At 46.8% G+C, this 23,728-nt stretch overlaps 1 protein-coding gene across 2 annotated transcripts; it reads left to right on the forward strand.

The window, feature by feature from the left end:
• The first annotated feature begins 2,154 nt into the window (after positions 1-2,154).
• Positions 2,155-19,045, forward strand: DUS3L (dihydrouridine synthase 3 like). 2 transcript variants are annotated; one of them, XM_075902997.2, is made up of 13 exons: positions 2,155-2,230; positions 6,208-6,514; positions 7,494-8,105; positions 9,218-9,259; positions 9,380-9,532; positions 9,712-9,828; positions 10,850-10,915; positions 11,005-11,115; positions 11,640-11,736; positions 14,033-14,108; positions 15,938-16,126; positions 16,250-16,378; positions 18,851-19,045. In XM_075902997.2, exons 2-13 carry the CDS (start codon positions 6,341-6,343, stop codon positions 18,921-18,923), a joined length of 1,839 nt encoding a protein of 612 aa, XP_075759112.2. In that variant the 5' UTR covers positions 2,155-2,230; positions 6,208-6,340; the 3' UTR covers positions 18,924-19,045. The 2 variants fall into 2 exon arrangements, with proteins under 2 accessions (XP_075759112.2, XP_075759111.2); XM_075902996.2 differs by having other exon boundaries at positions 2,200-2,331.
• Positions 19,046-23,728: the final 4,683 nt, after the last annotated feature.

Consider the following 23,728-nt stretch of genomic DNA (forward strand, 5'->3'; position numbering starts at 1 on the left):
TCTTTGCAGAAAAGTCTCAGTGTCCTCCTGTCCCTATTAACTGGGCAGCTGTATAATGTATTAGACCCTGATTCTGAAAGGTATTTAGATAACTCCATTGATTTCAGTACCTAAATATATTTGAGGGCATGAACCCTAATCCTCAGGGTTACTCGCAGCACCAGAGAACTGCAACCAATTTATGTGATGGCTCAAACCGTCATGAGAAGATGATCCGGATTCCCAGGGCCTGGGGTATTATTTTGTGATCTCTCAATGTATCCTATTACCTAAGCAGTTTGGGAGCCACCTCTAACGCCAGACAGGTCATTGAAAGGAGCGTACAGAGCGCAGATGACTGCTTCCCATTGGCCATCAGGGACAGAAATATGAAACCATCCCACTTGTTACTTGGGCTGAAATGGAAAATGTTTCTAAATGGTAATATGGAAAATTCCATTAACAGATCAACGGGCAGTGAAAACCTGCCCATGGGAACTCTCGAGAGTTGGATTTACATTTCTGCTCAACGTGGGATAGTTCATACCCTCAGTTTAGATAAATGATTAGCAACTGGAATATGTCTTGCATTTGCCACCTTAAAGAGAATGATCTATGAACCATAAACAAATTTAGAGGCATAGAAATTTGGGAAATGACCTTAAAAAGAACAGGGTTAGCTAGAGTGCAGCCTACACATCAAATGCAGCCAGTGGAGCTTTATAATCCAATCTGAAGCTGCAATTGTCTCTAATGATAGAGAAGAAAGAGTCTTGCAGCTTAAGCACAATATTGTCAGAGGATCTGTGTTCTGTTCCCAACTCTGCCACTTACTGACCGTGTGAACCGAGGCAAGTTATTCCACTTCTCCTTTTCTTAAATGGGAATAACAACACTTTCTTTTTACTCCACAAGAGTGTAGGAAGTATCAAGTGCCTTGAGTTTCTTAGATGGTGAGTTCTAAAGAAGAGGGAAATATCATTATTATTTAATGAGGAGGAGCAGTCTATGAATATAACATTCGATCCAGGGACTTACCACCAACCTAGAGCATCCCTTCTAAATTAAACATGAGGCTGACTGCATTCTATTCTGCTTTTTGGGAAACCGACAACTATTTAGCTCCTGGCCAGCTATCCACACAGCAACCCATCATCCATCTCCTATTTGGGCCAAGTGTGGGGACCTGCTGATTTTAATGAACAATCAAATATACTTTGTAGTGGTGTTGTAGCCATGTGGGCCCAAGATATTAGAGAGACAAAGTTGGTGAGATAATCTCTCTAACTGGACCAGCTTCTGCTGGTGAAAGTCCAACTTTCCAGCCACACCAACCTTTAGTTAGAATACAATGAATGTCAGGGATGAAGGTGAGCTCCAGAGTTAAAGACTCAACTAATTTATTCTCAGCACTCAAAGGCAGCAGTCATTCCTGGCTGTGTAAATTGCCCAACACACCTCTACCCTCCTGTAACAAGATGTCAGCAGGTATTAGGACACTGCCCAGAGATACAGAGTTCTCTTGTTCAGTTTGCTCAGCCCAGGCATCCAAAATCATGAGTCCGACTGCACAAAATCAAGAGATGACCTTTAAAATCATGAGATTTTTTTCCTCCTTGTCTGGTTTTTCAGAACGTGTTTTCAAGCTGTTCTCCCAGAACCACAAGGACTAGGTGATTTTGTTTTAATGGAATGAAAGCTGAGAGTCTCCCAGGGTCACAGGACTCCATGAGCTGGGGCCTTAAGAGAAACCCCAAATATTACCAGACTCATGTTGGATATACGCCAACCGACAGCCCTTCCCTACAGCAGAGAGCCCAGAGAACCAGCCCCATTACGGAGCTGGCGTGGCCGGGGGGCAGCCCGTCTTGGCCTTTTCAGGCAAACGCCAGCAGGGAACTTGGCCAGTACCCGGGTACTGGCTGCGCTGCCAATGGGTGGAGCCATGGCCCAGGGCCACCCTCCCACTGGCTGCTGGGCAGCCCCTTTGCTCCCAGCCCTGGGGCTACTGCCCCCTCTGACCCAGGCCTGCACCTGGAGCTCTGCTGAGCTATGGCCCACCACCTACTCTATCACCCCCTACGGTCCAGACCACATGGTATGACCTGGGGCCTATCGCCATCCTCGGCTACATGGTACGGTCCTTTTCCCGCCCCCTCTCCTGGTCCCTTCCTCCCAAGCCAGCCCCGCCCCCCAGGCGGGCGGGCGCGCGCACGCACTGAGTGAGTTCCGGGCCGGGGCCGCGCCCGGGGTGAGTGAGCGCGTGCGAGCGCGGCCTGCGCCTTCCCCCTCCCCCTCTGCGGCGCGCGGCATGGAGGCGGCGGGAGCCGGCGTGGCGCCCATCAGAGCCCTGTGAGTACGGGCCGCCCCCGCCCCTCCCCCTTCACCCGGCTGGGCCCAGCCCCTGCTTAGGGACCCCCGCCAGCCCCCCCCTTTCCAAATTCCCCTCCCCCACTCCCACAGGAGCCCCCCCATTCCAAATTCCCCTCCCCCACTCCCCCAGGAGCCCCCTTTCCAAATTCCCCTCCCCCACTCCCACAGGAGCCCCCCCTTTCCAAATTCCCCTCCCCCACTCCCACAGGAGCCCCCCCATTCCAAATTCCCCTCCCCCACTCCCACAGGAGCCCCCCCATTCCAAATTCCCCTCCCCCACTCCCACAGGAGCCCCCTTTCCAAATTCCACCCCCTGCTCCCACAGGAGCCCCCCTTTCCAAATCTCCCCCCCCCCCGCTTCCACAAGAGCCTCCCCTTTCCAAATTCCCCTCCCCCACTCCCACAGGAGCCCCCTGTTTCCAAATTCCCCCCACACTTCCACAGGAGCCCCCCTCCTTTCCAAATCTGCCTTCTCCCTTCTTCTGTAGGAGGCCCCCCCCTTTCCAAATATCCCCCTTGGCTTCCGCAGAAGCCCCCCTCCTTCCTAGTCCCCATTTCTTCTGCCCTTCAGGAGTTCCCATCTCCAGAGACTCCTCCCCCTTTCCCCCCATCATCACCCTCCTTCCCTTGCTACGCCAGGAGCTCTCTGCTCCCTTCCTGCAAAAAGGTTCTGGCCTCTGGGTGCCTGCCAAGTTGGTACTGAAAAGAAGAATCAGCAACATAGGACCTGCTGTGTGGTTAAAATTAACAGGATTGTTGTAAGCAAGACAGAAGTGATTCCTGGAGCATTGTGTCGAGTTCTGGGCGCCACATTTCTGGAAAGATGTGCAAATTGGCAAAGGTCTAGAATAGAGCAATAAAAATGACTAACGGTCTAGAAAACAGCCTGTGAGGGAAGACTAAAATAATTGGGCTTGTTTAGGTTGGAAAAGAGAAGACTGAGAGGGGACATGAGAGAAGCTTTCAAGTGTCTAAAAGGTTGTTACAAGGAGGAGGAAGAAAACTTACTCTTCTTGGTCTCTGATGATAAGACAAGAAACAATGCACTTATATTGCAGCAAGGGAGGTTTAGGTTGGACATTAGGAAAAACTTCCTGCTAGGGTGGTTAAACACTGGAATAAATTGCCTAGGGAGTTTATTGAGTCTCCATCATTGGAGATTTAAGAGCAGGTTAGACTGACATCTATCAGGAATGATTTAGATGGGGATTGGTCCTGCTGTGAGTGCAGGGAACAGGACCCGATTACCTCTTGAGGTCCCTTCTAATTCTATGATCCTATAGAAATCCTGCAGTGCCTTTCCCCCGCTAGCCCCATAAAATTCCCATTGTTGTAGTGTTGTGAGTTTGAGGTAGTTAAAAAGCAGTTGGTCATTCAACACCCAGCAAATATCAGCAAATGCCTTTTATAAAAAATGTTTGGAGTCCAGCAAATTCACTGATATCCGCAAGTATCCGCATCTGCGGATGTGTGTGCAGATATCCATGCTCATTTTTGCAGGTACAAATTTTGTATCCATGCAGGGCTCTAAAAATGTGTTTCATAGTTTGCATGAAGGCTCATCCGAGGCCTTAAACTATGGAATGAGAGTAAATGAGGAAGAACAACTGGAAAACAGGGCTTGGGCAGCCTTATGACCATAGCCCAGGATGAGTTAAGTGTTACTGTCTTCAGCTTACCAATGCATTAGGGAAACCTGTGTGAGAGACCATGGCAAGCTTTGTGAGGTTACACATTTAAAGGTCAGCATCTTAAATAAAAGTGACTACATTTTCAGAGGCCATGTGGGCGCACACAATTACATCGAACTCAGCAAGAGCCACTTTTTTTTTAGGTGGCTAAATATAGCTTTGGGGGGCACCCTTCTGTTTTAGGAGACCAATCCAATGTAGTCTCTAATGTGCAGTTTTTGCGGTTCTGCTCCACCTCCATTAAGCAGCCAACTTTTGTCAGTCCCTTAATTTTTTGTATTAACAGTATAGCCCAAGGTGGGGAACCTTTAGTAGGTCAGGAGCTGCTGGCCCACAAAAAAGTCAGTCGAGAGCCACACATAAGTGAGAAGAAGAAAAAAAACCCTCACTGACGTTGCCCCTGATTGAGAAGGAGAAAGACACTTCCCATTCCTCTCTCTCCTGAGCTGAGAGGGGCCTAGCCTAATAGATTTTGTGTGCTCCAGCCCCGTAGCAGGGCTGGAATGCCAGCATGGGCTTCCCAATACTGGAGGGGGTCCTGAGCCAGATCCAGGCAACATCCAGCAACAAGGCCTGAGGTTCTCTACCCTGGTATATCCTAACAGTCAAAAATTGGGACCCAATATGCATGAACTGTACAGACAGTCTCTGTCCCAGGTAGGTCACACACTAGGATTATAACAAAACATAGCAGGTGGAAAAAATGGTCAGAGTGGGAAGCGGTATCAATAAACTTGGCACATCTTGTATAAGTGATCACTTAAGACGAGTTTAACTGTTTGTTGCTGCTCTCTGTAGAAGAAGATGCTAGTAAAGGCTGGCTGCTCTACTTACTGAGGTGGCAAGAGGTGCTTCCTCAGTTTTTCAATGGTAAAGACCTTTCCAACTCCAAAGATCTAGCCATGGAGATGAGGAATACACCGTACATCAGACCTCATCTTTAGTACAGAGAGGCAGTTCACAGATGCTACAGCCTCCCTTGTTCTAGTTTGATCCAATTGGCTTGTGAACTGCAGGGGGGGGGAACAGCTGACGATACCCAGTAGGGATGTTAATGGTTAACTAGTAAACATCACCCTTAATAGCTGAGCCCGGACAAAGCCGCCCCCATCCACAGTGGGCACGCCATGGGCAGGGGGGCTCCAGCCCAGCTGGAGCAGCCCTCGTCCACAGAGGGCTAACCCCAGGGTGTACCATGGGCAGAGGTGCTCTTGCCCAGCCGGAGGAGCCTTTCTCCACAACAACCATCTCCTCCCCTCATTTAATCAGTTAACCAGTTAAACTTAATGTTTAACCAGTTAACTAATTACATGGGATTTTACATCCCTAATTCCCAGTGGAGCTACTTCCTTTGCCAGTTATCCCCTTATTCTGATATACGGGGAGGATACACTGGAAGGGAGACCTGAGCTCTGTTGTGCCTGGCTTTCTGCTCAATCATGTGGCATTAGTAGTTCAAGTGAGGGGTCCTACTTTCCACTCATGTCTATGCACAGTCTCATTGGAGTGAAGAAGTGGGGCCTTAACTTGGTTTTCAATAACCCTGTGAACCTAGTGCAGTGGTCCCCAACCATTGGAGGTTGCCGGGCGCCAGGGGGCGTGGCCGTTCGCCCACCGGGCGCCAGAGGGTGGGACACTTGCGTGTCCAGGGCTGTCACCCCCCCCCCCCCCAAGTGCCATGTGCCTGGGGCTGGCACCCCCTCCAAGCGCCGCGCACCCGGGGCTGGCGCCCCCTCCAAGTGCCGCGCGCCCAATCCATGGTGCTCCCGGGGCCGGCGCTCACCATGCGCCATGCACCCGGGGCCGGCTCCGGCTCCAGCACCATGCATGTGCTACGTGCCCAGGGCCAGGCCAGCCCCGAGCACTTGGCGGGCGCACACAAATGCCCTTGCGGGTGCCATGGCACCCGCAGGCACCGTGTTGGGGACCACTGACCTAGTGTCTATGAAGCAGATGAAAATACTAGCTCAAGGATGAGCTTATTTAATGTGTTGCTTTGTGGCCCACCAGTCGTCAGAAAAGTTAGTGTTGGTTTTAATGTCCTTGGCGTAGAATATGCTTCATTCAGTCTCCCCATTCCCTCGTCAGTAAACTTTGCTGTCTAATGTAGTGCATGTCAAATGATCAGTCAGGACTTTAATGAAAGTTCTCTCTTGCTCTGTAGGTATCTTACCTCGAAAGAACAGTTCCATGCATATCTCAAAGCAGAAAGGGAATCCAGGAATCAGGAAAATAGTCAAGATGAAGGTGAGCAAGCGTCTGCCAGCAACGAGCAGACAGAGCCTCCAGCCAAACAGATGAAGCTAGATGGTGATGATCAAGTTAGGGAGCCAGGAAGCCAAGAGGAAGTTGTAAAAGAGGAGGGGGAGAAACCCCAGGGACGGAAGAGAGCCAGAGGACAGAATAAAAGTCGGCCATGTATGAAGCCAAATCACTATGAAAAGGACAGGCTATGCCCATCAGTAATCCAGGTAAGTAGCTAGTCTGCTATGGTTAGTAATAGGGATGTAAAATCCCAATTAATAATCAGTTAGCCGGTTAAACATTAAGTTGTCTTAACATTTAAATGGTTAACTGACTACAGGGGGATCCGGGCTGGGGACCTCTGCCAGCTCCCAGCTACCTCACTGGGATGGTGCTGTTGGCTCACAGGCCTTGCCAGAATAGCCCCTGTCCACAGCGTCTCCCTGTGGACAGAGCCTCAGCAGCTCTGTTGGCAGGCTCCCCATGGACAGAGACTGCTCCAGACGCCGGAATAGCTCCTGCCTACAGGTGGGCTCCCTGCATGGCTGGAGCAACCCTCTGCCCATGCCAGACAGTGATCTGCTGTAGCCCCCACCAGTTACCAGGTAACCGGAACCGGTAAGCGTTACCTGTAACCTTTCGCATCCCTAGTGGGCAACCTCAGGTTCTTTAGATGAGAATATCTTTAGCTATAAAGCACCCAGCATGCATTTGGATTCCCATCAATACTTCCTGAATAAGCCATGTATTTACCTATGAAATGGGTGTTACTTATTCTCGAGGGAATAATTGAGCTATAAAGCCTTAAGGAGCTTGCACTTAATTTAGGCCCCATCTAGTCTCCGGACTTTTGTGCTCGCACAACCCCTGTGTCCGCCACTATAGATGTACTGCAAGAGGGTAATAGGGAATTTGCAGTAGTGCAAATTATTCCCATAAGTCACTGGGGCCATTTGTATCTGTGCAAGTCCCGTTTTGCACTGAATCAGTGTGTCTATATTAGGAGCTTGCATTGATGTAGTTGCACTGATGTTGTTTTACCCTGATGCTAGTTTGTCTAAACCACACAAACGATCAGGAAAGGTCAGAGTGTAACTGAATTCTATGGAACTCCTGGAAACAAAGCTGACGTACAGTAAAAAATGAGCCCATTTTTGAGGACAGTTATTGATGGGTTTACATTGAAAGTGTGTTGTGCTGTTTAAGGAATGTGCGGAGAAGTGCTTCTTTGGCTCACGGTGCCGCTTCCTGCATGATGTTGGAGAGTACATGGCGGTGAAGCCCTCAGACCTAGGGGATAGCTGCGTGCTCTTCAAGACCTTCGGAAAGTGCATCTATGGAGTGACATGCCGCTTTGCTAGCTCTCACTTGGGAGAGGACTATCGGAACGTCATTAATGAGGACCTTGTAAAGCAGTGGGAAGGGAAGCCATTGGTGAAAAACAGCCTCAGCAAAGAGCTACAGCAGCAGCTGCGCAAGAAAAAAGTTTGCTTTGACAAATCTAATGAGTATCTTAGTCACTTGGGCAAGACCAGCGGTGCAGGCAATATGAGAAACAAGGCAGCAGGCAACTCAACGGGAGAGAAATTGGTGACAAACTGTACAGCGTCCAAAGAGGATGCAGAGGACGTGGATGTCAAACCTCTTGGAGAAGAGGAACCAGAAGATGTCTCAGGGTCAGAGAAGAGAGAAGCTGCTGGCTCAGCAGCCGTGCAGAGTCCCTGCCTAGAAGATGCATCAAAGGATTCCATCCTCAGAACAACAGGCCCAGTGACAGACGAAGATGTTATAAAATTGCGGACATGTGAGAAAAAAAGAGTAAGTAAGAAAGCTGGGGATGGGGCCCTAGCCTGTGGGGTATGCGGTATTAGGACTGGGACTGGGACTTTGGTCAGGCAGCAATCAGGTGGTTTTAAAGCTTCGCTTGAAAAGCCTCAGCCAGGATAACGGGCAGTCTTGGCTGAGTTGAGTTGGGGCTGAGGTGCCACACATGCTGGTGAAACATACCGCATGAGCATGCCCTTAGTCCTGGGGTGAAGGACAAGTCTTTCTGGCTCTGCATTTAAACAAAACAAAAACAACAAAACCAACTACAATAAAGGTTTACTTGCAAAGTCAACCTGTAGTGGAGATTGGAGGCCTCAGCACACAGTTGTCTACTGTGATCAGAGAACTCCCAGGACTTTGGTTTAAAATGTATGACCGTGATTCTCTCTTAATACACAATGTAACCCTAGTTATCCAGCCTGAGTGTCAAAAAAGGGCTGCGCCCTCCCATGTGTAGCAGTGTGCATTATGTGTTGTTCTTCTGCTTAATCAAAACCCCTTTTCCTGCTCCCCCTAAGCTTTGTTCTCACACATGGCTAGACAGTTAATGATTTCAATCTTTGATGATTGTGATGTTAATTGTTATTTTGTAATAAATGCTTTTCAGGTCTGTTGCCCAGAAAAACATTGTCTTGCTTTGTGTGGAAATCACTTAACTCTAGATGGTATTAACACTTTCTGATCTAAGCTCACCTGGCGAATGTCTCATTATGAGGAAATAGATCCAGAAAGGCTGTCAGACTAAGAAAAAAATCATTGCTTTTCAAAAAACCTAGCTCCCTTCTGACTTGTCATACTCCCTTCCATTATGAAAATGTTGTTTTCCCCCCATTTCTATAGCTATTTTTCACTTTCCTCAGCTTGGGTAAGGCAAATAGATTATAGTCAGATTTTCTCATTCTCAGGCTCTAGCACAGCGCTGCAGTATGAGGTTTCAAATGCTGCAGAGGAATGCTTAAATTTTAAAAAAAGACTGTTTTCATGGAAACTAAAAGGAAATGTGACAAATGATGTAAAATCTAAACTGTGTGTACCTAAAATTGTCCACTTGTCTTTCACTATTTTAGCTCTTCTAACAGGCCTCTCTGATCTTTGTTTTCCAGTTGGATATCCAAGGCAAACTCTATCTGGCTCCCTTAACAACGGTACGCAGAATAATTCCAACAGTGTGCCACTTTGATGGGACAGTTTCCTTGCCTGTGTAATACAGGTCAGAAACTTTGCTAACATTGATCCTAACTCTGTCCTGTTGCCCTGGGTTTCAGTGTGGTAACCTCCCTTTCCGGAGGATATGCAAGCGTTTTGGAGCGGATGTCACCTGTGGAGAAATGGCCGTGTGCACAAACTTGCTCCAAGGCCAGTCATCTGAATGGGCTCTCTTGAAGCGGCACTACACGGAAGACATCTTTGGAGTGCAGGTCCAGTATCCTTTCTTCAGCAGTAAGGGCAAGAACTCATGTAGAAGGGAACATCACCCAATGGGCATCTGGAGGGTGTAATTTTCCCTGTCGGTGAACTGCCCTTGTGTTTTTAAACTGAGACTCTGGCATTTCCTTTGGAGAGGTCAGCTCCTTGTTTGTCCTGTGTTCGCTTTCAGCTAGAGGGAGCATTTCCAGACACGATGACTAGATGTGCAGAGCTTCTGAACCAGACCATTGAAATGGATTTTGTAGACATCAATGTTGGGTGTCCCATAGATCTGGTGTATAAAAAGGTAACATTTAGCAATATCCTCCATCCTTTCCCTGAGAAGATTTCTCTCCTTTGGATTACCTCCCAATTGCTAGTCTATTCATGACCCAATTTAAATGTTGCCACTGCCTGCTCAGTCTAAGGACCATCATTTCTATACCTAATTAATGGAGATTGCCTAGCTCCTAGAACTGGAAGGGACCTTGAAAGATCATTGACTCTAGTCCCCTGCCTTCACAGCAGGACCAAGTACCACCCCTGACAAATTTTTGCCCCAAATCCCTAAATGGCCTCCACAAGGATTGAACTCACAACCCTGGGTTTAGCAGGACAATGCTCAAACCACTAAGCTATCCCTCCCCCCACCTAAACTAACCTTCTGTATTCCAGGGCTTGTATCAATGATTTATATCAAAATCCTGTCCATTTGCTGAATCAGAAGGAAAGCCTTGTGTCAGTTTAAATTCATCTTTTTTATACCAAAAGCCCTTTCTTAGTCTCTGGAAAACACAGTTTGAACTGGTATGTGAGAGTACATCTACATTTGCACCCTAGTTCAAACTAGGGATGCAAATGCAGGTGACCGAAATGGCTAAGGAAGTGGGGATTTAAACATCCCGCACTTCATTAGCATGATCTCGCCAGCGCGTTACTCCGAATTTAAACTGACACAACATCTATGGGACAACCCGATCAACAGCTGTTCCGAAAGTGAAAGTGTGGGCCGGGATGCGTTAGTTTGAACCAAACCCCTTAGTTCGAACTAACGTTACTCCTAGGGTGCAAGTGTAGACGTACCCTGAGAGCCGCTTGTAGAGGTGGTCCAACCTCTCTGGGGCTGTTTACAGTTCTGGTGATTCACCTTAATCACCCACTGTTTTTAGATCCTGGAAGAACTATGGTAATGCTCCCACTGGAGTTGCATATGATCCCTGGCCCACAATACTGTAATACATAAACCATTCCTATACTTCCTACCATATAAGGGTCTTGGGGTAGGTGAAAATACCAGGATATCTGACTCTGCCTGTTTTATCCCACAGGGAGGTGGATGTGCCTTAATGAACCGTTCCAACAAGTTTGAACAGATAGTCAGAGGAATGAATTCGGTGAGTACCGAGCATCCCCTCGCTGAGAGGGAAAACCTTCCAAAGAATGCTCTTTTGTCTGCTTTAGCTTTACTCCGCCCTCTCTTCAGGTACTCGACGTTCCTCTGACAGTGAAGATAAGAACTGGTGTGCAAGAAAAAGTCAATTTGGCTCACAAAGTAATCCCCAACATCCGGAAGTGGGGAGCTTCCATGGTCACGGTATGGGCCTCTTTGTGTTTCATGTAAGGAATTTGGCCAGGGTCCATCACGCGTTGCTTGTCTGTCATCGTTTAGGTGCATCTGGTCCCAAAAGCCTTTTGGTGGCAGCCTGTGCCTGAGGCTTTAGGATGGAGGCATGAGTCCAGCTGTCTACTCAAAACTGTATTGTGAGGGAAGGAGGATGGCTATGCCCAGATACCACAGAGAGGGACATGTTATCATTAACGCCACCCTGCTCTCTGCCCGAAAATTATTTCCAAATAGCGGAATGGCTATGTATTGCACATAGATAATCCCTATGGCTGCTTGCTCTAGCTTGCAAGCACTGAGAATGTTATGTTCATAATTTTTTTTGGCTTCTGCTAACCAGTTCCCCTACAGTTCACTGCATCCCTGACCTCTGCAGATTGCTCAGGCTCTGTTCTCAAAGCGTTTCACTTTAATCCGTTTAGAGCTTGTTGCCTTTCTTATAGAGCCTCACCCTTGCACGGTGAGGGACTAATTGTAACTCTTCTTTCTATTAGCTTCATGGCCGATCTAGAGAACAGCGTTACACAAAGGTTGCAGACTGGGAGTACATAGCAGAGTGTGCTAAATTAGCCAGCCCTATGCCTCTGTTTGGTACGTTTCTTTCTGCTGATTTTTTTAAAACTTTTTAACGATTAGGTTATTTTAAATCAGTTTTTCTTGGAAACATGATCTGTGTTATGGTTAAAATGTTATTGATCCAATTAATATAAGATCCACCCTCCAAAACTTGCATCTCCTTCAAAGAGAATCCTGTCTTCCTTATTTTTTTGAGGGAAAGTTAAGAGACCTAGCACATTCAGTGTAGGGGAAAGATGGAAGTAGAGAGACAGAACGGATGACAAATCCTTAAAGTGGTATCAGAGAGGTGCTAGATTAGCTGTTACCAATAGTGGTTGGTCACTTAGCTTAAAGTGGTGTTCTGATCTGAAAAATTATACCACCTTATCCAACGGATCTTCTGTGCTATAACTCCATTCAGCTCAATGGTCTGACAGATTAATCTCTTCCACGGTCTCCTTGTGTATTCCAATTCTTAGCTACTTTTAAATTCCTGTTAGCTTTATGGAGCCACAAGGGCTTGGGCAGAGTGAGCTGCAGTTCATTCTTCTTCATGAATCGTCTGTTGAATTATTGTCTAACACAGTTCTGTCCTCATGTTGCTGAAACTCCAGGATAAGATAATACGGTTGCACAGGCATAACAGAGCAGAATTTGAAAGTTATTGGCGGTAGAACTTGGCCTGTAAAATATTCCCTAGTTCTCTGTGATCATCCTGATTTTTACATAAAGCTACTAATTCAGGCTTAAATCTACTAATTTTGCAACAGCGCGCGTGCGCGCGCACACACACACACACACACACACACACACACACACACACACACACACACACACACACACACACACACACACACACACACACACACACACACACACACACACACACACACACACACACACTTACTTCCCACCACTCAGGTCTGAGAAACACAGTAAATAGTTTTCCAGTCGTGAGGCATATTCTCCACCATCTCAGTGACACATGACAAACCATGCAGTGAGGCTTTGATAGGAGATGAGCCACAGTGATTTTGCATGGCTTGGGACATGGCTGGATTCACTGCTAAGTCACAGGCTCTGTATTGCACTTTAAGGGTACGTCTACACTACATGCTTATTCCAGAATAGTTATTCCGAAAAGCTTATTTTGAAATAGCACATCTACACTGTAGGGAAGCCTCAAATTTAGTCCGAGGCAGGCTTCCGTAACATAGACGTGCTATCTCGATTTAGAGCCCCAGGAGGTACTGGGGTGGGGCTATTTCAAAATAGCAGCCATGGAGCATCTGCCCACGCCTTATTTTCAAAATAGCAATTTCGGAATAGGCATTATTCCTTGTAGAATGAGGTTTGCAGATTTCAGAATAGGCCACCTGTTATTTCAAAATGATTTTAAAATAATGGAATGGCTATGTAGACACTCGCATTGTTGTTTCAAAATAATGCTAGTTATCTCAAAATCATGGTGCAGTGTAGACGCACCCTAACTGACCCGTGCAGACCTTGCTGGACTAGTTAATGCGCTCTAGGTATCTAGAGCTTGCCAGCAGGATTCACATGGGGCAGTAAGAGTACAACATGTAGCCTGGGACTAGAGAAATGAACACAGCACCCCAAACCTCACTGACAATTGCCGCAGCTTCCCTCCTATCAGACCTCACTGCTCAGCCTGTGAAGGAAGAGAAGCTAGAAGGGCAGGAGACAGCAGTGGCAGCATTGAGGGAATATAGCAGAGGAAGGAAAAAAAGAGGAGGATCACCTGGGAAGGAGGTCCAAGCCTGGCACTGGCTAAGGTAATTATGGGCTCAAAGAGGCAGAGGAGGGCAGCTTTCATAGGGCTGATCCTCCCCTTCTCCCTGTTTGGGAGTGGGGTCAGTGGTGTCCCTCTTCCTCAGCCAAAGACAGCGGGAAGAGGTCTTAGTTTCTCAGGAGGCAGTGGGGAGAGATATCCTGGTTTCTGTGGGGAAGGCAAAGCAAGGACAGTTCCGAACAACATAGTTTTTTCCATAAGCACTCTAAATGTCTCAAAGCAAGCTCTGTATCTCTGATGCTGGGCAGTGACACACAAGCAAAAAGAACCCATCGTGACCCTCAAATCCCAGGTTGAATTTTCAAGACCAGCAATTAGAAAAAAAAATTCCTTTACTCATAAAGGGAATAAATGCAGTGCGTAGTCCTAGTGAGAGTATGAACACGGAGCCCTTCAGGCCATTTTTACCGGTTCACTTTTCAACATATAAGGGTACTTCAGTTTCATACTCTGCCGGTTCATTTGGAACTGATCTTGTGTGCCACTGTGACCTCTGGGCGCTCTTCTCCAACACAGGAAATGGAGATATTTTGTCTTATGAAGATGCTAATCGAGCCATGCAGACTGGAGTTTCAGGAGTTATGATTGCGAGGTAAGTGGCTACCTTTCCAACTTAGTTTTGTTTGTGAGCAGTAGTAAAGCCAAAACCAAAAACAAGCCTGTGGCCACAAGGTTTTCCTCTTGGTAAGGCTGCTCTTAGACACTTGTTTCAGTGAGTCTGGACTCCCACGGGAGTTGAAAGCGACAGCACTATTTGCTGCTTCTGATGTAGCCTTTAAAGGAGGTCTCATCAGGTTACAGAGTCCTGGGAAATCTCCTGAAACTGGATGGAGGTGTGAGCAAAAACACATCGTATTGTAAGTGATGATTCATAGCCAACCTGATTCTTGAGCACATGATTTGGGTGACATGCTCCTGTTTGGTCTTTGAAATGGAAGCTGTAGCAATACAGATTAAATTATATCTGATTTTGGACAGCACAAGTAATTTGGGGCTTGGGAACTTTTCTGTCTAGTTCCTGATCAGTTTGGCCCACTGGCCTGTCATCTGTTTGAGAATGGAGCCTGCCCCTCTTCAGGAGTTACTTCCAATTTCACGTCTCAAAACCCAGCCTTAGAGAAATCATGATTAACCTAATGTTTGCTCTGCTCTTGCTCTCGCTTGTATGGGCTGTTATGATTAAAGAACAGAACTGAGTAGGGAATAAAACCTAGCTCTCCTGGTTCTCTGACATCTGCTTCCTGTGTGACATTCGCCCAATCACTTATATGCCTTAGAAAATTCTACCCATACAGGGTAAGTGATTTAGGGGCAGACTTCCCAGTGCCTTTCATCTGGTTCCTGGCTGCTTTATGTTCTGTCTTCACTGTAGACAGGCTCCTGGGGTACGTCTAAACTACATGGCTCCGTCGACGGAGCCATGTAGATTTGTTTTTTTGGCAAAGGCAAATGAAGCCGCAATTTAAATGATCGCAGCTTCATTTAAATTTACATGGCTGCCGCACTGAGCCGACAAACAGCTGATCATCTGTTTGTCCGCTCAGCACGCTAGTCTGGACGCTCCCCTGCCGACATCAAAGCCCTTTGTCGGCAGCCCCGGTAAACCTCATCCCACTAGGAATAACGGGGCTGCTGACAAAGGGCTTTGATGTCGGCAGGGGAGCGTCCAGACTAGTGCACTGAGCTGACAAACAGCTGATCAGCTGTTTGTCGGCTCAGCGCAGCAGCCATGTAAATTTAAATGAAGCCGCGATCATTTAAATCGCGGCTTCATTTGCCTTTGCCTATCTGTCTAATCTACATGGCTCCATTGATGGAGCCATGTAGTCTAGACACAGCCCTGGAGTGTAAATAAATGGGGCAAAGGGTAAAATCCCATTTAATTAGATAACTGGTTAAACGTTTAACCAGTCAACGGATTAAACGATGGCAGGCAGGGGTGCAGTTTCAGGCTGGCAGGGCTGGTGCAGCCCCCTGCTGTTGGCTCCCAGCCCAAGGACAGGTGGCTGTTTCATGGGTAACGATTCACCTATTAACATCCCTAGCTGGGACTCAGTTATTCCCTCACTTTCAGGGATGCAGTTCCCAGGGAAATCAATAGGAGTTGCTCCCGCTTGAGTACAGAATTGAGCCCTAAAAGTAGGCCCAAGTGAAAACCAGCAGATTCCCTGAAAAGGTTGGATTGCCTTGTTTATAGGCAGACCCTCCCGCCGGAGCTGTATTTGTAGGTGCTTTTAACTAGAAAATGAAAAGCTGTTTTCCTGTGCCCACTGGCAGGTATCCCAGTAACCCAAATGCGTTGTGGCTAGAGTCCCATGTCTCACATGTACAAGTCTGTAGCTAAATGTCAGTTTCATACCTGATTAAACTCTCTCTGGTTACAACTATTTTCCTTTCTGATTGGATCTTATCTGACCACAGAGGAGCATTGATCAAACCTTGGATTTTCACTGAAGTTAAAGAACAGCGACACTGGGACATTTCTTCCAGTGAAAGATTCGATATTCTCAAAGACTTCACCAATTATGGGCTTGAACACTGGGGCTCAGATACCCAGGGGGTGGAGAAAACCAGGAAGTTCATGCTGGAATGGCTGTCATTTTTGTGCAGGTAACTTGCTTTCTCAAACCTCTTTGTTAGTAAAAAGCTTTTTCTTGTTGGGTCTCTGCCTCTACTGTGGTATTTTTTTAAATAAAATTCGGTGACATTTAATATATGTATTTGCATTGTGAGGTATATTCCAACTGGCTTACTGGAGCACCTGCCTCAGAAAATCAATGAGCGGCCTCCTTACTACATGGGGAGAGACTATCTGGAGACCTTAATGGCAAGCCAAAATGTGGACGACTGGATTAAAATAAGGTAAATGGCTAACACAGTAATCATGAAACAGGCGCATGGTTTTAGTGATTTCATCCTGCAACCTAATAGTCAAATACCAGACAATGCACAGTCATACTGGCCTGGAAGGGTAATGGGAACTTTGTATTAGGGATGTAACCATGTAGTCAATTAAGCAAAAACTTATAGGTAACCGCTATAGACTACACATGTTTCTCCCTGCCAGTAAATTTTTTAGCAGGCTGGACAGCTCAATCCTGGCTCGTGCTGGGTCCAGGACCTATCCCCATTGTGGCTCTGCATTTAAAGTGTATTTGGAGCCAAGCGGGCAGGCAGCCCGGCTCTGTTTTCGCACATGCCCAGTCTGGGAGCTCAGCCCTCCCACAGACAGAGCTGCTGCTGCACGCGCTGCTGCCTCTTATGAGAGGCAGCAGCACAGGGTGACAGGCAGACAGTCCACATGAGGAATTGATTTTTAAACTAGCTCCCCTCACAGACTAGCTCCCACCTGGCATTCCCACCTGCTGCTACATCTGCTACAGAGGCAGCAGCGCGGAGTGGCAGGGGGCTCCTTAGCAGTGGGTCCAGAGTGCAATGGCTGCCGGCCTCACCCCTGGGACTATAGAAAAGTCGAGTAACTGATAAGAATTCAGGAGATGAATCGACTATTCGCTTAACTAATATTTAACATCCCTACTTTGTATTTTATGATTTGTGCTGTGTTCTCGCCTCTTCTCAATGTGATAATTCTGTCGGGTTGGTTAGGATCACGGTCTGCCTTCCCAACACAGTCAGTGACAATGTCGACCTGCCTACTCTGCATCCCTCTGCTGACAGAGGGATGCAGTCTAAACATACCCTAAGAAACTGACTAGGGTGATGTAGTGCCCTCACTTTACTGGTTTTCAGTTCAGCCTTATGTTGATATTCCAAAAAGGGATCGAGTAAATGCCCACAAGTGCCTATTTTGTGACAAGTCTTATCCAGGACCCTAATATTAACCTAGAGGAACTGACTTTTTCAGTGACACATGATATCTCCCCCAAACCGTGATTTGCAGGCTGTTACCAAGGGGGAAAAGTAATATGAAGCTTCAAGGCTCCAGATTGTACAACAGTCTGTATATTATTTATCTGGCTTACAGTAGCGCCTAGGAACCCCAGACATGGGCTTGTACTTGATTGTGCTAGGTACAAACATAACAAAGACACTGCCTCTTCCCCAGAATGCTTCCAGTCTTGGGAAGTTGCTGGACTCTACCCTCTCCAATCCACTACAGATTTTCAGAATTAAGGTGACAAACTGCAGGAGATTTTTCTGTGGGGGGGAGCATCCAAAAATCTACATGCACTGCTTGGAAAATGACTCTGCAGACTTTCGGCCCAGCCAAACTGGCATTCTGAGAGTGTAGCCAGCTGCTACTTCCCATCCCCAGGAAACAGAAACGATTAGCAAAACATGGGGCATGGCTGCAGCCTTGTCTCTCTCTTAGTAATCGTCTATTTGTTAGTAGTGGAAACAGCTGCTTAACAACCATGCGTTGTACATTCAGCCAGGCTTGGTAAAATGCCATTTTCCAAGTGGAACCTGCCACTTCAGTACCACTTAGCTCCTTAGTTCTATGTTCACTGGGACTTTGAAAACTTTATATTTTAAGTCCCTCTTCAAGTTAATAAAATATTTTTCATAGTCTGTTGGTACACAGTGTCTCACCCTGCTGGGGTTCACTGCCTACATGGATTGTCTTATGGAAAATTATAATACTGTGTTAATAATAAAACATTGGTGCCTTAGGAATTTTGGTTGTAAATCTTTTATATACAAAACAACAAACTATAATATTCCTTAATGTGAACTTTCAGTACTTAAAAATGTCATGTGAGTTCTGAAATATGAAATATTGGAGACATTAGTACTGATAGTCAGGCCTGCCAATAGAGAGTGGGGGCGGTTTCCCCATGGTCCAGTGATTCAAAAGGGCCGGGGCTCTTAGCCACTGCTGTAGGAGTGGGGGCGGCCGGGAGCCCCATGCCCTTTAAATCGCTGCTGAAGCACCATGCCGTGAGTAGGTGGGATGGGACAGCACAGTGCACTCTGCGTGGTGCAGAGTGCCAGCTTCCAGGAGAACTGAGACGGCGTGTCTCCTCTCCCCCACCTTGCCCAGGGACTGGCAAGTCTGTTGGTCTCCCTCTTGATGGGCTTTGACTCAGGAAAGTCAATGAGGTTACATGGATTTACACCAGCTGTATCATTATTACACGGTCTCCAATAGAAGGATTTGATCTTTAATAGATGAGCACCAACAGTTTGTCTAGCTCTGAGTAAGCAGACGGGGAGATTCAAAGACATAAAATCAGTGGGTGTTGGGCACATTACTGAAAAATCTCTCCCATGGCCCCTACTTCAGAGAGCCCAGCGTGTGTGTTGCATGGTGTCACTTTGCAATATTGTCAAACTGAGTGTATTTGAATACCAATCTCTGTTCTGTTGCAGTGAGATGCTTTTGGGGCCGGTACCTACAAACTTTACCTTCCTGCCTAAACATAAGGCAAATTCTTACAGATAGGACTAACTGGAAAAGTCCTCCAACAGGCACTGCGAGAGAAGGCAATAAAGCTGTATTTGGTGAGAAGTTGATTAGCTGCTTTTGGCTGCTGGGGAGTAAATAAAATTTTATGTTTTTTTAAATGTTTAGTTAATATTTGTCTTTACACAGTCTGATAACTGGACAAATGTCTCAACACAACCTCTTCTGGCTGAGAGAACTGCCCATCTTCCATCTAAGGCTCTCACTATGTATTACTTCTGTGGTCCTTATTTCTGAGAACCTCACAACCCTTAAGTATGTATCCTTGTTCTCAGCACCCAGGAGGGTGGGTACTTTTATCATCCCCATTTTATAAGTGCAGAACTGAGACAGAGACTTGCCCGGGTGGTCAGAGGAAGTCCAAAGGAGAGCAAGAACTTGAACCTGGATCCCTCAGGCCTTAAGCTGTTGCCCCGCCAGTGGACCATCATCGGTGTTTCTTTTTTACCTTTTTTTCCAAAGTCTCCTCGCAGCCTTGGCTGAAAAAATGAAGAGTTTGTAGGTCAGGGGCTTGCCTCAGCTCACCACTTGAGATGTAGACATGTATAAGAAAGCTCTGAGGTAGATTCTTCTGGAGCATGGGCTGATAAAGACCTTGAGGGTGTGGTCAGTAGCACCAATGCAGCCTTGGTTGGTCCAGCTACCATTTGTGCACACCCATATATATATATATATCTCTGCAACCGCTGCACAATTTCTTGCTTTTTTCAGCAAGAACGTACATTCCCTCAGCTGCTTAGTCATTGCAGTGGCTGACGAGTTTGTTTTTTGTATGAGGAGCAACTGGATTAACACAAACCATTACAGAATCCACAGGGTCTCTCAGGACAGCCTTTCCCCTTAATCACTCTCCTGGTTTTGTTCCAATTTATATTATTTTGACACATCCAATAGAGATGTTGCGCAGACTCCCCGCCAATAACGCTCCCAAATGCATGTGGTATTCTGCACTTAGCATTTGAACAAAATCAAACTCCTTCTTCCACACCTGTGTCATTGGACCTGCAGGGCGAATGTGAGGGAAAGTCACAGAAACTGAGTCGAGGCTGTTTGCCATATATAACCCTAAATACCTCTGTAGAGCAGATCTGTTGATTCAGAAGGTGCCATTTTACCTACATCCTCATTGAATCTCACATTGACGTCTACATGCAGGGAGCTGGCAAACACTATAAAAGCAATGTGATGTTGGCACTTGCATAATGATTGGATTAGAGTGGGAATGGTGGGTACAGTTCTATATAAGCCACATGCCAGACTGAGGTGGAAATTGCCACAAAGAGGATGATGCAGCCATGGTGTTACTTTTCCTAGCGAGTATTATTGACCCTCCTGGGTTTCCTCTGCCTTTCCAGAGTTACTTCTAGAAGGGTGATCACATGCTCCCTTTCCAAGTAGAGCTCCAGCAAGGTCAAATATCTCTTAGTCCGTATCGTGTGAGCACTGTGTACAGAACAGACTCATTTGGACCACTTAATTTACATTTAAGAATGTCAGTCTTTGCACTGCAGAGATGGGAATACCTTCTATGAATCGGTTACAGCTACTGTCTGAACAACAAGCTTTGAGCTTTAATGACGTTTCTGTGCCTTGTTAACTCAAAAGATTGGATTTCAAAAGCATTTAGGCTACTACCTCACTTGAAGTTCTATTAGCTTTCAAGACCTGGGCTCCTAAATGCTTTTGAAAAATCCCACCCCAAGGCTCCTCACACCATCAAACAAGTGCACAATGCCTTGGTTAGCTCCACACCCACGCTATGAAGTGACCAATGGGTAAGTCTATGCATTCAGTAGTGGACCTGCTTTTTTCCATTAGTTTGAATGTGTGGGCTGCACCTATTCAAAACTAGCATAAAAATGGTCCAAACTCCAAAGAGTTTTACTCACTTTGAACAGATATAAATGGCAAGCGATGCAAGCAAGTGGAGAACCGTGCACATATTAAACAGGGGTGACTGTTTTTCAGGGAGATTGCACTTGCAGCTCCCAGTGACATAAACTGGAATTGGGGGTACTTAGCACTTCTCAATTTATGGCCTGTTGTTCACCTGTAGAGTTGTCTAAATAAATGGTTCCCTTGTTCTTTCTGGTCTTCCAGCTGCCCATGAGCTGGCATATTTCCATATTTTTTCAGCAAAGGAAATTAAATATAAACTGTTATCCACAGCGACTTGATTGTAGTTGTTCATGGGAGGAGAAAAACAATACACTTCGAACGTTTCACAGTCACACCATAAATCTTACATAAAAGCAACTCAGGCAAGAAAAGGCGATGATGCGCCATGAAAAGCTAATGACATCAGTCAAAGGTGTGAGATTTAATGGGGGGGATTTCCCTTTCCTTTTTTTTTAAATAATTTCCATGTGTGTAATATTAAAGACAATTTCTCACGTACCTTGAAGGCAATGAGTTCATAAAAACGCTGCTGAAACTGCAAGTGTGCAGTTGTCACACAATACAGCAAAACTCTGCAACGTTGGTGTTGGTATGGCAGAGGAGAACTGGGGCAGCAGTTTGGATAGGTTACAGCCCCATTAAGGGATCTTCAGGGATGCTTCTGCAAATGCTTTTTGAGAGGTAGGTTAAACTTCTGAGCCTCCTGTAGGTATTTTCTGCGGGCTGGGCCCTTGAGCTTTTCCCTGCAGATATGGAGTGGAGCTTTTTGTCTTTTACAAATCAAAAGCACCAGAGCGCAGTGGTGAAAGCTCTCATTTGCATGGGTATTTCTGCATCTAAAAGCTGCTTTTGTGAGTCTGCCTAGACACGTATGCAAGTTAAGGGCTTAACTTCCATTGAAATCAAGAGGAGGAAGCTGCCTAACAGTGTTGAGTGCTTTTTAAAATCCCAGGCTGTGTCTACACTGGCGCGATCTCGCGCAAAAGCGGCCACTCTTTCACAAAAACTTGCTGCCTGTCTACACTGGCCGTGTGTTCTTGCACAAGTAAACTGATGTTCTAATGTATAAAATCAGGGCTTCTTGTGCCAGAACTCTGACGCTTCCACTCAGGAATAAGCCCTCTTGCGCAAGAGCTCTTCCAGAAGAGGCCAGTGTAGACAGGCAACATGAATTTCTTGCTCAAGAAAGCCCTATGGTTAAAATGGCCATCAGAGCTTTCTTGTGCAAGAGAGTCTCTACACTGGCATGGATGCTCTTGCACAAAAGCACATGCCAGTGTAGACGCTCTCTTGTGGAAGAGTTTATGCACAAGAACTCTTCCACAAAAGAGTTCTTGCGCAAGATGCTGCCAGTGTAGACGTAGCCTGGCCAGTGTGTAGCTTTCTGCACAATTAGGTGCCTGAATATCTTTGTGAATCTGCCCCTCAGGCCTGTTAAAATATAACTCTACCAGCAAGTGGCCATGCACAAGGACTGTGTTCTCTCAATGGCCTTTGTTTGCTCCCCAAAGCACATGACCTCTGGTTGAGCTGTTTATGCCCGTCTAGTCCACGGAAGCCAATAAGTAGAATAAAGAGTTGTAAAAATGTGCTGACGGCCATGACAAGAAAAAGCAGAAGCCAAAGATTTCTGTCCACAGAACTAACCCAGTCCTCCATCCTGACATGACATGGAGCCGCTAACTGCAGTTCAACTCAAGTTCGCTCCTCTCTCGGGCATCTAAGGCAACAAGGGGGTATATCCAGGGCCACCTCTGCACCCAGCACCTACACACTAAGGCTACGTCTAGACTGGCAAGTTTTTCTGCCCCCTGACGCGTCAGTCCCAATTGTGAGTCACCGACCCGAACCCATCTGAACCATCTCACGCCCAGCACTATAAAAGCCTGGGTGCAGCCCCATTGTGTGAGTTCAAAGGATTCCGTGAAGGAGTAGGAGTTTGCCAGATCAGCCCTTCAGGAAATAGACTGAGAAGATCCCATTTATTCCAGCGTCTCCTGAGTCTCTGGGTCTGTCCAGAAGAGAACATTCTTTCTGACTCACTGCTAGTTGTAGGCCTGCAAGAGCGTTTTCCTACAGTAACCACCTTCTGAGTCTGCCCCATTAATAGAAACCTCCAGGGCATCCCTGGAAGACTGGAGTCTCCATCGTCAGAGGGCCCCTAGGGTGGGAAGTGGAATGCAACCCCCTCCCACATGCTTTAGCGGGGGGAATGTAGAGGCTAGGAAAACCTACTAAGCAGTGTGGGTCCCAAACTTGAACTTAGCGTCACACGGCCTCCGGTTCGCATTTCATCCAGAGGCTGTGAGGAAGGGGGCAGACAAGAATCAGAATGAAAATACAGACGCCCACGGCTTGATGGTCCATTGCCCTGCACATTGCGTGAAACACTAACAAATCAGCAGGGCCGACTTTCGTGCCAACTTTGCACTGGTGTAAATGACTGCACAAGGTACGGGACAATGGGGAATTGGATGGGGAACCTAAGGCCTGGGGACCAGATGCGGCCCCTGGATAGCCTGGGTCTGGCCCCCAAGGCTTAGGGCCTCTCCCTGCAACCCCTAGCTCCTGACTGATTTTTCTGTGGGTCAGTGGCCCTCGACCCAAAAAAGGTTCCCCGCCCCTGCTCTAGTGTATACAGGGGCAGCCACGTGTGCTAAACTAACTCAGGCTGGAGGTCTTTTCCACCCCTGTTACACAGCTGAGGGGCATTTGGAAACCCGCTATGGGCTCAAGAGCTTCACAGCTCCTGAAAGTCTGTGACATTCACACGGAAATTCTGGAGGAATACTCAACCCCACGCCTTCCTTTTTTACAAACCACAACTCATGCAAGCTGCGCTCTGCCTCCAACCACACAACCTTTTGCTCCCCTTACAACATAAG

Source organism: Pelodiscus sinensis, chromosome 32 (assembly GCF_052426305.1).
Source record: "Pelodiscus sinensis isolate ZL-2025 chromosome 32, ASM5242630v1, whole genome shotgun sequence".
NCBI classification, from domain to species: domain Eukaryota; kingdom Metazoa; phylum Chordata; order Testudines; family Trionychidae; genus Pelodiscus; species Pelodiscus sinensis.

Coding starts and splice junctions, on each gene's coding strand:
- DUS3L (XM_075902996.2), top strand. CDS start 2,291: ATGGAGGCGGCGGGAGCCGGCGTGGCGCCCATCAGAGCCCT. Junction 6,515..7,493: donor TATGCCCATCAGTAATCCAG/GTAAGTAGCTAG, acceptor GTGCTGTTTAAG/GAATGTGCGGAGAAGTGCTT. Junction 8,106..9,217: donor GGACATGTGAGAAAAAAAGA/GTAAGTAAGAAA, acceptor TTTGTTTTCCAG/TTGGATATCCAAGGCAAACT.